This window comes from Aquarana catesbeiana, linkage group LG04, assembly GCF_042186555.1.
Source record: "Aquarana catesbeiana isolate 2022-GZ linkage group LG04, ASM4218655v1, whole genome shotgun sequence".
Lineage (NCBI taxonomy): Eukaryota > Metazoa > Chordata > Amphibia > Anura > Ranidae > Aquarana > Aquarana catesbeiana.
This window is the reverse complement of record NC_133327.1, coordinates 593405548-593420754: the sequence shown is the minus strand read 5'-3', so window position 1 is coordinate 593420754 and position 15207 is coordinate 593405548. Positions and strand designations below refer to the sequence as shown.

Sequence of the window (15207 nt, the reverse complement as noted above, 5' to 3'; positions counted from 1 at the left end):
AAAGTGCATACATAGAATATAAAAGTGCACAGTGCTCTACATATACATCAAATAGTTCTATTAAATGTTCCTATGTGATAAGTAAAAAATCATAAATAATAGATGCCAAATTAAACATATAAAACAGTGTCCATATGCAGTGTCATCCAGCATGCTCATCCAATCTATGGTGCTGCAAAACCATGCTCCGGTGCACTCCAGTGACCCCCCCAAAGCTGTTGCGCTCACCTCAGAGCGTGTGACACAGTGGCTAACTGGGTCCAAACATGCTTTGGAGCCACCCCCGGGCTCTATACTGAAATGCAGGTGCCGATCTCCAGCTGGTTCAATCAATACAGCTCCAAGCCATAAACAAGAAAAAAACTCAATAGTGTGATACCGTAAAAATTTATTAATAAAACACACTCCCCACACTGGGGTACTCACATTATACAGGTGCGTGAGTGCACCACTCTATATCAGGCTTCCAAAATGATAAAATTGCCGGTATGGCTTGTGGTATGGTATGCGCCTCTCCAGGATCCAACTCCGTGTCGTCAGCTCCGTCCTGACCCCTCCCCAAGGACCCTAAGAAAACCATTCCTACAGTCAAGCATAGAGGTGGGAAAATGCTTTGGGACTGTTTCTCCATTAAAGGTACAGGCCGAATTTTCCAACAGATGGGGCCATGTATTGTAAAATCTTGGATGAGAACCTTCTTCCCTCAACCAGAACACTGAAAATGGGTAGCGGATGGGTCTTCCAGCATGACAATGACCCAATACTGCCAAGGCAACAAAGAAGTGTCTCAAGAAGAAGCACGTTAAGGTCATGAAGTGGCCTAGCCAATCTCTAGAACTTAATCCTACAGAAAATTTATGGCGGGAGCTGAAACTTTGAGTTGCCAAGCGACAGCCAAGAAACTGTAAGGATTTAGAGAAGATCTGTAAAGATGGTGGACCAAAATCCCTCCAGAGATGTGTGCAAACCTGTTAATCAACTTCAACTTCAAGAAACGTCTTACCTTTGTGCTTGCAAACAAGGGTTTCTCCACTAAGTACTAAGTAATGTTTTCTTGGGGATCAAATACATATTTTACTCACTGAACTGCAACTCAATTTATAACATTTGTATCATGCGTTTTTCTGGATTTTTGGTTTATATTCTGTCTCGATCATTTAAAATACACTTATGATAAAAGTTATAGACCCATCATTTTTTTGTAAGTGGGCAAACATACAAAATCTGCAGGGGATCAAGTAATTTTTTTCCCCACTGTACATCATGCAGGTATGGTCAAATGTTATCACTATGAGGAAGCCCACCATTAGAAATGCCATGCAGTCATCATGTAGACAGGAAGAAGCTGCAGTAGTGAGATGCAACAAAGGATGAAAAACAGATGAAGCCTAGATCCACACCTATGTTAGTTGCGCCTAGTTTTTTGACAAGCATTTCTGATGCATTTTGCCATTTTGGGAGGTTTTTGATTCGTTGTTGATATATTTTTGCTAAGTTTCTATTAAAGTCTATGGAACCAAAAAAGCAACCTCCTACGGCAAAAAAGTCCCTGACCCTTTCCAAAAAAACGCACTGGTTGAAAATGCATGGATGTGAACCTGACGCATAGGAAATAATTTTAAATAGACTGTGGTGCATTTCTGCAAAACGCATTGGTGTGAACCTAGCCAAAAACAGGAACACATGGCGGTTATTTATTATACACACTGCTTTAGCAAAATAAATGTCATTTAGTTAGGATTTACATCTACTTAAACCCACACAAGACAGGCAATGAAGCTCTGTACTGCATCAAGTCATCTTCACACTGTTTGCAATTCATAAATTTTACTGTTCTGAAGCCTAGGCTTAGGATTAAATAAAACAGTACAACAATTATGATAATTGGCAACATTAAGAAGTATTAGACAGTGAGTTAAATTCTTTGGTCATTATTGGGTATGAGAGCTAAGTATGGATTCCCTCTGCCATATTGCCATATCCTTTTGTTGTCTAAATGCTTTAATTAACTTTTATGCATAAACATGGATTCTTGCCTTTGTACTGCCAAGCATGCACCAAGCACACATTAACCTTTGGGAGCATGCAACATAATGAGCTAGTGCTCTGTGGCAGAAATCAGATTTTCTCCACATATGTCAGCTTGGCTAAGCCAAAACGCATATTTTGAATGCAGCAATGAGCATAGCTTGTGTTCTCTACCCTCTGACACCATAACACTCAACACAAAGATACAATACATTCTCACGCTGTATTTACATTATGAGAACTAGGGTCTGATGTTTTGGAATTTTGGCTACATGAAAAATGAGTGTTCAAAACTACCTAAAAGAATGCAACATCAGCATTTCTGTGTTTTCTCAAAATGTTACCAGCTAAAAATAAAATAACTGATTTCTATACCTGTACAGTACATACAATACATATATTATAAATACTCATAGAATCTATATAGCCAGTATTGTAGCAGCCATAGACAGTTTATTTTCCACGTAGAAATATTCTTAGGTATATCAACCTATCATTAAGCAGATGGCTTAAACATGCAGGACTCTGTTCTTTTGTTTCTCTACTTATAAGAGTTAAGCCTAGTACACACAGGCCGAATGTCGGGCGACATCGGCTGGTTCAATAAAAACTGTGTATGACAGCCGGTCCTACAGAAGCCGGCTCTTTGGCCAACTTCTGTCAGACGAGTATGCTGGAAAACCAGCAGCTGACCCACACTCTCAGCCAATGGCTGAGATCGCTGACCAGAGTGTTCTAGGGGGGGGAGGCCATCCCCCCAGTCAGAGAACAAAAGAATACCAGGGGAGATTGCTGTACTAACCATAGATGGTTAGTACAGTGGCTCCAACCGGAGCTGTCATTTTTTTTCGGTCAACCACAAAAAAACTAATGGTGTGTACCAGGCTTTAGGTAGCCTTCAAGCTTGTATGTGTTAACAGCATGTTTTCATGTATTGAAACACACTTCATTAACCACTTGCCGACCGGCTCACGCCGATATACGTAGGCAAAGAGGCATGGGTGTGGGAAATCCCGTATGGGTACGTCGGCTCTTTAAAGGGGTTGTAAAGGTAAAAATTTTTTCACCTTAATGCATTCTATGCATTAAGGTGAAAAAACTTTTGACAGTACCGCCGCCCCCCAGGCCCCCCGTTTTACTTACCTGACGCCTCGAATCTTCGCTCCTCGTCCTCGTCAGCTTCATTGCAGCTCAGCCTGGTCGCTGATTGGCTGCAGTGGATGGATTGAAAGCAGCGCAGCCATTGGCTCGCGCTGCTGTCAATCACATCCGATGACGCGGCGCGCCGGGGGGCGGGGCCGAGTGATACAGCGAGCGGCTATAGCCGCCGGCTGTATCACGGGAGCGCGCCCGCAAGCACTCACCACCGTGCGAGGGAGCTCGCATGAAGGTGGTAAATGCTTGCGGGGAGGAGCTGAAACAGCCACCGAGGGACCCCAGAAGACCAGGTTCGGGGCCACTCTGTGCAGAACGAGCTGCACAGTGAAGGTAAGTATAACATGTTTGTTATTTAAAAAAAAAAAAAAAAATAACTTTACAACCCCTTTAAGAGCTGCCAGAGGGCGCGCACCTGCTGCACGGCAGAGGACCCGATGCACGTGGCTGGCAGGCGCGATCGCCACTGGCCACATGCGTTCGTGTGCATGAACGCCAGCACGGGGATTTGTGCGTGTAAACACACAAATCCCTGTGCTGTCAGGGGAGAGGAGACATGTCGTTTGTTCCTAGTAAATAGGAACAACGATATGTCTCCTCTCTTACTTAGTCCTATCCCTATACAGTTAGAACACACTGAGGGAACACACATTTAACCCCTTGAACACACATTAATCCCCCTAGTGTTAACCCCTTCCCTACCACTGACATTTACACAGTAATCTGTGCATTTATAGCATTTATATCGCTGTATAAATATCAGTTGGCCCAAAAATGTGTCAAAATGTCCAATCTGTGCGCCGCAATGTCGCAATCCCAATAAAAATCGCAGATCGCCGCCATTACTAGTAAAAAAATAAAAATGCCATAAATCTTTCCCATAGTTTTCAGACGCTATAATTTTTGCGCAAACTAATCAATATATGCTTATTGCGTTTTTTGGGTTTTTTTACTAAGAATATATAGAAGAGTATATATTGGCCTAAACTGATGAAAAAATTTGTTTTTAAAAACATTTTTGGGGATATTTATTATAGCAAAAAGTAAAAAAATTTTTTTTTTTCAAAATTGTCGATGTTTTTTTGTTTATAGCGCAAAAAATAAAAATCGCAGAGGTGATCAAATATCACCAAAAGAAAGCTCTATTTGTGGGAAAAAAAGGATGCAAATTTCATTTGGGTACAGTGCTTCTTCAGTGGTTTGAAGAAGCACTGAGGTCAGTGTGAAACGCATTCATCACCTCCTTTTTCGGACACTGTCTTTGTTGGCTGTCATTTGCTATATTTGGAATAAAATCATTGGAACGTTCCTGTGTTGTGCAGCCATTCTTTTCTTTCCACAGCATCGCATGATTACTAGTTAAAGCGACGCAGTGCCAAATTATAAAAAGTGCTCTGGTCAGGAAGGGGGGAAAATCTTCCTGGGCTAAAGTGGTTAAGGTGATGACCCATTGTTTTATTTGGGCTTGCAATGCACCTCAATGCACAAAATTTTTTTAGCAATGCAACACAATGCAGAGCTTAAATGTAACTAAAGGCAACATTTTTTCATAGAGTAAGATGCGATTTGGCATGCAATTTGACATGTCAAATCACATGCCAAATCAGCGGCAATTGCCGGCAATGGCAAAATTTGGGATTTTCTTCTACCTTCCTTTTGAAAGCGATAACGGTAAACAGTACAAATAGAGAGAATGAATCTCCCTATCAGGGGCACAGGCAGCATTAAAAACTGAAAGGGTTCTAATCCCTCTCCACTATCCAATACTTAAAAAAAAGTTTGACTTTAATTACACGTTAAGTATAAAGTCAGCCTATAGGATAAGGCAAATTTGGCAAAAACCTTCAGCAACCAGGAAGATGGGCACACCATTATTCTTTATAAAGTTGTACACAGTAGCGAAAAGGAGGGAGGCTGCCATGGTTAGCAGGTTGTTGCCAGCAGTAGCAGTAAAGAACTGCTGTCTGCATATAAAGTCTGTTTATTTGTACTACTTTTATAAAGAAGAATGGAAAAGGAATTTATTTTTCATTAAAACTATGCCTATGCAAACTTTAAAAATCACACATATAATTTTTAAACAGACCTAAATGTCTACTGCAATTTAAACCAACAGCCTTCAATTACATACATTCTTATGGCCAGGGCTTTTTTTCTCAAGAAATAGGTGCAGGAACTAACCTCTTTTAGAGAAAATAGAACCAAGTATCATTTTGTGATGCTAAGTAATCTGTATGGAATTTGGTAATTATATTATATTATAATTAATAATAAAAACAGTAAAATTGATCCCACGCAGCCAGCAGCAATAGACCCCCGCCCCCAAGCAAAAATAGACCCCCTACAATGATAGACAATGATGGACACCCCCAACAATAATAGACCGCTTGCAACAGAATACTGCCTTCCAACAACAGACCCACCCCAGGAACAATAGACCCCACCAGCAACAATAGATCTCCCAGCAGCCAGCATTAATAGACCATCCAGCAGCCAGCAACAATAGACCCCTCCTCAACAGTAGGTCACTCCCAGCAATAACTGATCACCAGCAACAATAGACCCCACAGCAATAATAGTTCCCTCCCTCAACAGTAGATCCACCCATCAACAATTGACCAACTAGCAACATAAGACCCCCCAGCAACAATAGACCCCCCCAAGCATCAATAAATCCCTCAGCAGCTGCCATCATTGGACCCTATAGCGCACCTCATTACCCCTTGCCACTGCATAAATTCAGTGTCGTAGGTGCCGGAACTGCATTCCCCCACATTCCGGCCAAAAAAAGCCTTGCTTATGGCTAAGCTGGATAGATATATCTTCCTTGTCAAAAGAAGTTTATTGAGTATACAATATTATAAAGATACATAAAGTAAGTTTACAAGGATCTATAAAGTAAGCTCATTGTTTTACAGTAGGGATTATATAGGTAAATATCATGAAATTTCAAATATTAAACATTGGGTTCACGTAAACCTAAATTAAAGATATATATCATTTCCTTAGTTACTTTTGTAGGTATTTAAATGATTTATACCTACTATACATATTGTTTACAGGTAGAGTGTATATAGGTCAAATAAATTCTGATAATGAGCTTTAATCGTAAGGTGGAGAAAAGGAAAGAGAAAGAAGAAAAAGGGTCGAAAGGCAGAGGTATGGTCCACAAGGTTGTCCCGCTTGTCAGTTTATTATTCTTTTTAGTTCTCTTTGAAGCCTTAGAATGGGTGTCTCTGTAAGTCATGTAATCTGTTACCATGGCAACAGGACAGAGTCATTGAAATTTGACAGGAACTGTTGTTTTATCCAAGGATGCCAAAGTTTTTCAAATTTTGGAATTTGATTTTGATCGATGGCTACCATCTTAGCATGGGACATTGTATTATTCATTCTGTGAATTGTTTCTGCTAGTACCAACGTAGGAGATTTCCATGCCTTGGCCACTGTTTGTTTTGCAGCCGTTATTAGTTGGATCATAAGTTTGAATTGAGAGAGTGTTAACCATTCCGGTTTTAGATTAAGTAAAGTTATATATGGATCTGGTTGTATTATTTTTTTAAATATTTTAGATGCAATCACGAAGACTTCCTTCCAGAAGGTTTGGATTACTGGGCACGTCCACCATATGTGTAAATGTGTGCCTATTTCTGGGCATCCTCGAAAACAAAGAGCTGAGGTATTAGGTGAATATTTTGCCACTCTAGCGGGTACAAGGTACCAGCGAGTTAGGACTTTATAATTTGTCTCCAGTGCTAAGATGTTGGGTGAAGATGACTTAGATGTGAGCCATATGTTAGACCAGTCCGTGTCTTCTAAAGTTCATCCCAGGTCCTCCTCCCACCTCTGAACGTAAGAGGGTCTATTAAGATTTACTACTCCATATAATTGATAAAGTGATGAAATTGTACCTTTAGCAAATGGATCTTTTGTACAGATTGATTCAAAAATGGATAATTGGGATAATGGTGTATCCCCCTTTAGGAATGGTGTATAGAAATTTTTGATTTGGAGATATCTAAATATCTCAGAGTTTGGTAGATCATATTTTTCTCTAAGCGATGGGAATGAAAGGAATGATTTAGATGCTATGAAGTCATTTAGTGTCTGAATGCCTGATGTTGTCCAAGCTTTAAAAGAATTTGGGTAGATCCATGCCGGATAAAAGGCCGGATTTCTGATAAAAGAAAGGAGAGGATTGTGTGGAGATTGTAACTGATATTTGGTTTTTAGTTTATCCCAGAGAGATAAGAAGTGTTTAGTTATGGGATTATTAATTTTAAAGCGGTCTTTAGGATCAAGCCATAACAAGTTTGATATTAATAGAGGGTCATTTTCTGAAGCCTCTATAAATACCCATAATGGGATTTTTGTGTTTTGCATGGTATTTGGACAGATTGGCCAAATGTGCTGCTCTGTAGTAGTTAGTAAAATTAGGGTATCCCAGGCCTCCTTTATTTTTGGGAAGATGTAGTGTGTGTATAGGTATACGTGGTTTAGAAGAGCCCAATATAAATGAAGTTGCTCTTTTTTGTACTATTCTCAAAAAATAGGAAGGAATTGGAATAGGGAGGACTCTGAATAGATAAAGCAATTTGGGTAGAATAGTCATTTTGATTGCATTAATCTTCCCTATCCAGAATAAAGGAAGTTGTGACCATTGTTTTATTAGATTTGTGATCTGTCTTAATACAGGAGGATAATTGGTTGAGAATAAGTCAGAATGAGATGCTGTTAAATGAATTCCAAGATATGGGATTGATTTTTCTGCCCATGTGAATGGGAGTGCAGTCCTAGCCGGGATCAATTCCATGTTTGTGAGCGAAATATTAAGCACTAGGCATTTCTTAGGATTAATCATAAGGCCGGATAGGGCTGCAAATCCATTAAGAGCTGGTATATGTTAGGACCAGAGACCTGTGGTGATGATAGAAAAAGTAATATATCGTCTGCAAATATACATAATTTGTGTTTAATACCTCCTACTTCAATGCCAGTTATAGTTTGGTTTGTTCTGATGTATTGGGCCATGGGTTCGAGTATAAGGGCAAATAATAAGGGAGATAATGGGCAACCCTGTCGGGTACCTCTTTCGATATTAAAGGCATCAGATTTGTATCCAGCATATTTTATATAGGCTTTGGGTTTATTATATAATGCTTTGATCCATGTTAAAAAGTGGGGTCCAAAAATAATATTGCATATATTGCCAGGATACTGTGTCAAATGCCCTCTTAATATCGAGAGATAGAAAACATAAAGGGATTTTCCTTTTTTAGCAATATGTGCCAATAACACTGCCCTGCGTATATTATCGCCTGCCTGTCTATTTGGCATGAAGCCTACTTGATCTCTATGTATTAATTTTCCTATAATGCTATTGAGGCGTTTTGCTATTATTTTTGCTAATAATTTAATATCAAGGTTTAACAGAGAGATAGGCCGATAATTCACACAGGAAGTATCATCAGAAAGGGGTTTTGGGATCATACAAACAATTGCCATTAGTGTTTCTTGCCGAAAAGAATGTCCTTCTAGAAGTTTGTTAAAAGTTTCAGTGAGAATGGGAGAGAGTATTTCTGAGAATGTTTTATAGTATAAAGCCGAGTAGCCGTCTGGGCCTGGTCTTTTGTTAAGTTTTAGGTCTTTTATGGCGTTAGCAACTTCATCTATAGTTATAGGCTCATCCAAACTGCTGTTTTGATTCTGAGACAACTCAGGTAAGGTTATTTTTGAGAAGGATTCAGCCTCTGTAGGATTAAATTCATTGTTTGTCTTGTATAAAGTTGCGAGATGTGAGTGAAATTTATGGACTATTTTAACTGGATTACAAGTATAAACATTTTTTGATAATTTCAAACGTATTGGTTTGAAAGATCTGTTAATTGAATTTAATGCCCGAGCCAAATATGTACCTGGTTTGTTTGTATTCATGTAGAAATTGTGTTTGGAGCGTTTGAGGGATTTATCAACTGACTCAGTGAGAAATAGATCGTATTCCAATCTAGATTTTTCCAGATGAGATTTTGTACTCTGAGATGGATTATCTTGGAATGATATGTAGGCTGCATTAAAGTTGAGTTCTAGTTTTTTGCTAGATTTTTGCGTTCCCGTTTAAATAGTGCCATTTGTCTTTGTATTGTACCACGCAAGACAGGCTTATGAGCTTCCCACAGTGATATTGGGGAAATGTCTGTTGTATTATTAATTGATATGTATTCCTTTAAAGCTTGTTCAATGGCCATCTGATGTAGTGGGTGTTTGAGCATTATGTCCGGTAAGTACCACGTTGGGTCATGCGCTTTTGGTATGGCTGAGGCTATAGTAGTGTATACTGCATTATGGTCAGACCACGGAATCGGAATTATATCTGATGCAATAATTTCTGGTATCATTCCTATTGTTAGAAAAATATGATCTATTCTGGTGAAGGTTTGATGAGGGTGCGAGAAATAAGTGAATTTCTTTTTCATTGGGTTACTTTCTCTCCACGAATCCACCAGATTGTATTTGGAAAGAAGTTGAGAAAAAGGTAATCTAGAGGTTATTTTGGATGGTGTAAAAGGTGATTTATCTAGAAATGGGAGGAGGACCTGGTTCGAATCCCCGCACATTATCACTGTTCCTATTTTGTGTGTATTAATCACTTGTAATATATGTGAGAGGAATGGTGTAGGTTGTTTGTTAGGAGCGTAGTAGGAAATCACCGTGATTGCTGTATCCATTATATAACCCATGAGTATCAGGTATCTACCTTCTGGGTCTTTAATTTCTGATGATAAGGTGAATGGTGTGGATCGGTGAAATGCAATTAGAGTACCCCTTTGTTTGGTACAGGCAGAAGCCGTGTAAATTTGTTGATAAAAAGGAGAAATATATTTTGGAGTAGAATTTTTGGAGAAGTGTGTTTCTTGGAGGCATACTATGTGAGCCTTCTTGTTATGGAAAGTACGGAAGGCTTTGGTCCTTTTTTGAGGAACATTTATTCCCTGAACATTCAGGGAAAGTATATTCAGTGGTGCCATGGCAACAGATCAAATAGTTTTGACTTACTTTTTGTTATGCAGAGCTGACTGCGCAGATCAACCTGTGTGGACTGAAGATATGAAAAGATAGAAAAGAAACCAGTGAATTCTGGAGTAAAGAGTAAACAAAAAACATATGAGATTAGATGATACATTGTATAAATTATTTTTTGCAAGTAATCACAATTTACCCGTGAAAGAGAATAAATATCTCTCTCAGGGGAATAAGTGCCTTCGTCACACTCCCACATAATATGGTTGGGAGAATGAGGAGGGCTAATGGGGGTACACGGATCTTTCGCTTACAGGAGAGAAGTACTATGTCAAAAGACATCAAAATGATGATTCATTAATTGGAGTGCAGAATATAGTTTTTGTTGAAATTATTTATTCCAGGGTGGTTGTATAGGGTTAGTCTTGCCCTAGGCTAAATAATTCAGTTAGAAAGGTACTGTTAATAACTTTGGTATTGATGAAGATAGTTTGAATTATTTTGGGATTTTAACCCTTTTAGAGTAAACAATTACATATTTTATTCATATGTAACTGTTTAGATATGTTAACTCATAAAATTGAGGTTGTATTGCTTCAGATTAGAATAAACAAAAACATAGTTCTAGGAACTAGTTATGTAATAATATATTTGTTTTAAGAAAAGAAAGAAAAAGCTTCCATTACTTCTGGATTATTGAACATATTTGTCCTAAAAAGTAATAAATCTATTGTTATTACCTGAAAATATATAACTGAACAAGAATTTCCTTATTTCACTTATATATTCTAAGGCTATATGAATCAGAAGTAATAAGAAATATAACTGGAATGTAACATGATCCCATACAGTGTGTGACTATCAGAATGCAGTTACATTCAGTTATAAATACAGGTTTTTTATAGAGAACCATCTCTTAGTATAATAAATGAAGAGATATCAGGAATTAGGATGTCAGTCCATTGAATCTTCTTGGTCCATGGATGATGTGGCATAACGGCCTCTTTTGTGAGAATGATGATTCCCATTTTGTTCTGAAGTTTTCTGGGTGCTGCCTGAAGGTGAAGATGATGCCATTCTTCTGCGTGTGGGAGTGTTGCTGCTTGTGGGTTCTGTCAGATTTAATTTTAAAAGGGTTTGTTGTAGTTCATCTGCTGATCTGCTTCTGTAAATTGTACCTTGGTAGTTAAATCTGACTGAAAAGGGGAAGCCCCATTGATACATAATGTTGTGGCGTTGCAGTTCCATTAGTTGGGGTTTCATGGATCGTCTTTTAGTAATAGTGAGTTGGGATAGGTCAGCAAAAATTTGATAATTGTGTCCTTGAAAATTAAGTTCCTTTTTTTCTCTTGCAGCAATTAGTATTTGTTCTTTCGTTCTGTAATAATGAAATTTTGTGATTATATCACGTGGGGGTCCATCTTTCTTTTTGGCTGTGAGGGCTCTGTGTACTCTGTCCAGTTCTAAACGTTCAATAGGGATATCTGGCTTTAGTTCTTGTAATAGAGCAGTAATAGTAGATTGCAGGTCTGTCACAGTTTCAGGTATTCCCCTTATGCGCAAGTTTGAACGTCTGGCTCTATTTTCGTAATCTTCGAGCTTAGTTTGAAGTATTAAATTCTCTTCTTTTAATTGTTCCAATTCTGTTATATTTTCTTGGGTTGTAATTTCAATTTCATCAAATTTTATTTCTAAGGCTGCGGTGCGGTTTCCCAGCTCTCTTATTTCTTTGGTTAGGCTGTTTGTTATTTGGTCTGAGGTTTGTTTTAAAGCCTTATGAAGCATCTTGTCAAATTGTAATAATATTACTGGGGATGCTGAGGAGGCTTGTGGAGAAGTTTGTGAGAGGATTTGTTCTGTATCTGACTCAAATGGAGAGTCTTGCTGTGACATTTTCTGTCTGTGAGAGCGCCCTGATGCTGTATCTTGTGAGGTGACTGGAGCTGCTTTAGTTGCAGTGAGTGCCTGTGAGCTCTTTGTGAGGTGATTTTTATTTCTGCCACGGCTTCCTCCCAGTACCATATTTCCTGCCCAAACTTTCACAGTTTGTTCCCTGGGGCAAAAAGGTTCAAATGGATACCTTTTGAGCCTGCAGGCTCCGCTTTGTCCTTCTCTTCTCTCCTCAGCGATGCGGAGCTCTAACAATGCATGTCTGCTCCGCTAGACTCCGCCTCCTGCACCGGATAGATATATCTTAATAATACACATTTTTGTCAGGCAGTCGCTGATCGGTCCTTTCCACCTTACACCAAGAACAGGCCCAGGGTAAAAGGAGGGTTTAGGTATTGCTTTTAATAAATATGCCAGAATGTGGTCAGGTTTAATAAAGCCTGACCACATGATAACTGAATAAAATAACTGCTACATCATTGGGGATCCCAACAATCTTCCTTTATGATGCCAACCAAAGACCTCAGTCATCAAATTTAATATTGATTTTTGCCAATGATTTGGCAAAAAAAAAAAGCCAACTGGTTTCTAGACCTGGTTGTAACCAATTGTTTCTATAAATAGTGATTGGAGTCGGAGGATTTTTTTATATCGCTATTTTTTTATTTCATAATGTTTTATTGAAATAATGTTGTAAAGTATTATAATAATGACAAACAGTCAAATATAATAAGCGTAGTGAAAATTCAACATTAGTTGCAAAGTTGTTGGTTAAAAGAAATTAAGGAAATTGGGTAAATAAAAAAACCCAAATCAGGGTATGCAAGTACCCACATAAAAAGCAGAGGATTTTTTTTTAATATCTTACCATATGACATTTAAATTATGTTGGCATTAGCTACAGAGTATTGTAAATTAAATGAAATGTGTCACCACATGTAATGTGTCATTTTTTTTCAACAAAAATAAATAGGCGCCACACAAAAGACCTATTTGCATGCATTTGTCCACATTCCCTAAAGCTGAATTTAATCCTTATTTTGGCTGTGTCGGCTTATAACAGATTTGAGAGTGTTTTGTGCTGTAATTTCATTTGCAGCACACAAATATTGCTGGAAAGACTGTTTCTCAAACTGTGCCATCGCAAATGCTGACACAATAGAGAGCAATGTCCAATGTGTGGTCATCCAGTCTGACTGGTGAAGACACGGCGATATTTGGAGACATCATGGCCACAGTTGAGTCAACACACTGAATATGGTCAGACAAAAAGCTGTTCAGCCTGACAGAGCACTTAATGACTAAATCAAGTACATCACTCAGCAGTGTAAACAAATTAAATGACTTGTTTCCAATGATTGCCCTCCTTACTTCTCTTGTATTTTTATTTTCGCAGACAATTAGTTCACATTGAGAACGAGATTGGAGTTGAAGTCTATGCCGAATCTCTGGATAAAGCGCTACCTTGGAATTGTGGTATGAATCAGAAAGTGGATATTTAATTCTTTGAGTGATGTAATTTATTACCAGAGGGAGCTGGGTGGACCTGCAGAGAGCAATGAATGTGTTGGATGTAAACGATGCACAAAGTGTGCTTTATGTGACATGAGCCATGCTTTTAGAGAGATATTTTTGTATTGCAGAGGAACGTTAATAGCAGACTGTTCACCACAGTGTGTGTCCTCAAATTAAAGTAATTCCTATTTGTCCTTGGGGAACCTTGCAATGAACAAGACTACCTATGTGGTCAGTACCTGCAGACTTACGGTACAATTTCCCAAGGCTAAAGATCTGTATTAGAGTTACACCTACAGAACTAAGAAAAAAATGATTTCATTAACTTAACAGTCTACCACAAATATACGTAAGCTTTATGTGGACAGTGGTGAGTTGAATTAATACCTAATGGCTCTGGTTCCTAGGTCCACCCATCACCATGATGTCTTACTCCTTTTGCTACAGCAGTCTTTTTCTCATCAATTCTTTTGTATTCACAGCAACACAAAGTATGCAAATATTCAAAGACCTTTTAGTTGGGAAACCCCAAAATATATTTCTTTCCAGTTGGATATGTAAAATATGTTACCCCAGGAAGAGTGATAAAGGGGGTTGGGTCACCTGTTGCCTCCTCCCACAAGGTCATAAGTATGGTGTCACTTTCTTGCAGCAGAGCAGCCAACTTATAGTATATGTTTATTAATTATTACAAGGTCAAACATGATGCCATTGTTTGATGTTAAAATGGAGTTCTTGAGAGTTACAAAAAAAGCTTCAGATTTACCTTGACTAAATAATTTTTTTTTAAATAGTATTTTAAGTGGAGTTGTTGAAGTAATACATTGATAAATAGTAGGTTTTCATGAAAATGAAATTTAGATTATTGGTGAATTCTAGGAAAACACAAATGAATGCAGATATGTGTTCATTAAATGTCCTTGTATATTTTTTGAAATCCAAATAGTGTAGTATTTAAATTTGACTCAAACTGAGAGCTAGGGACCAGCACTAGGATTTTCAAATAGAGGCTAGCCTCTATGTTCCTCTTGGGAGATATTTTAAAACTCCTGAATGTTGAAAAAATTAAAGTATCAAATCAATGTGCAAATGGGTTATAGAAGATTTTCTTTCAAAAATAAAAAAATGTGTCCATTATAAATGATAGAATGCCTACTGCTATGTCAACATCAGGGTCTGGCTTTTTATCAGTGAAGCCAAATGGGCACCAGTGATTTTCATGTCCACACAAAATATAAAAAGTGCACGCTATTAATCAAATAAAAATTAAACAAATTAAAAGTACATAAACAAAACATAAAAGTGATAATAATCTTATAACTATAAATCAAAGTCCACACGCCACATATAAATCTTGCTTTAAATGTCTCACTCTTGAAAAAATGTGTGTATATGATGAACCTCTTTGGCATACAAACACCACATGTATGTACCTCCTGCATGTGCTATACCAAGAGGCTTACTGCAAAGATTAAACCCCCTAACCAGAGACGTCACATCACACTTAGTCTAATCGGATAACATATATGCATTAAAGTAATACTAAAGTCTTGTTTTTTTTTCATTAAAAATAACAAATATGTTATACATACCTGCTCTGTG

General features: G+C 38.1%; 1 protein-coding gene across 1 annotated transcript in view; it reads left to right on the top strand.

Moving 5' to 3' along the window:
• The window catches only part of WDPCP (WD repeat containing planar cell polarity effector), a 684160-nt gene that overhangs the window by 640621 nt on the left and 28332 nt on the right, over positions 1 to 15207 (top strand). The window contains exon 16 of the mRNA XM_073628184.1: positions 13487 to 13566. Coding sequence (XP_073484285.1) covers positions 13487 to 13566 — 80 coding nt within the window. The remainder of the gene's footprint in view (positions 1 to 13486; positions 13567 to 15207) is intronic.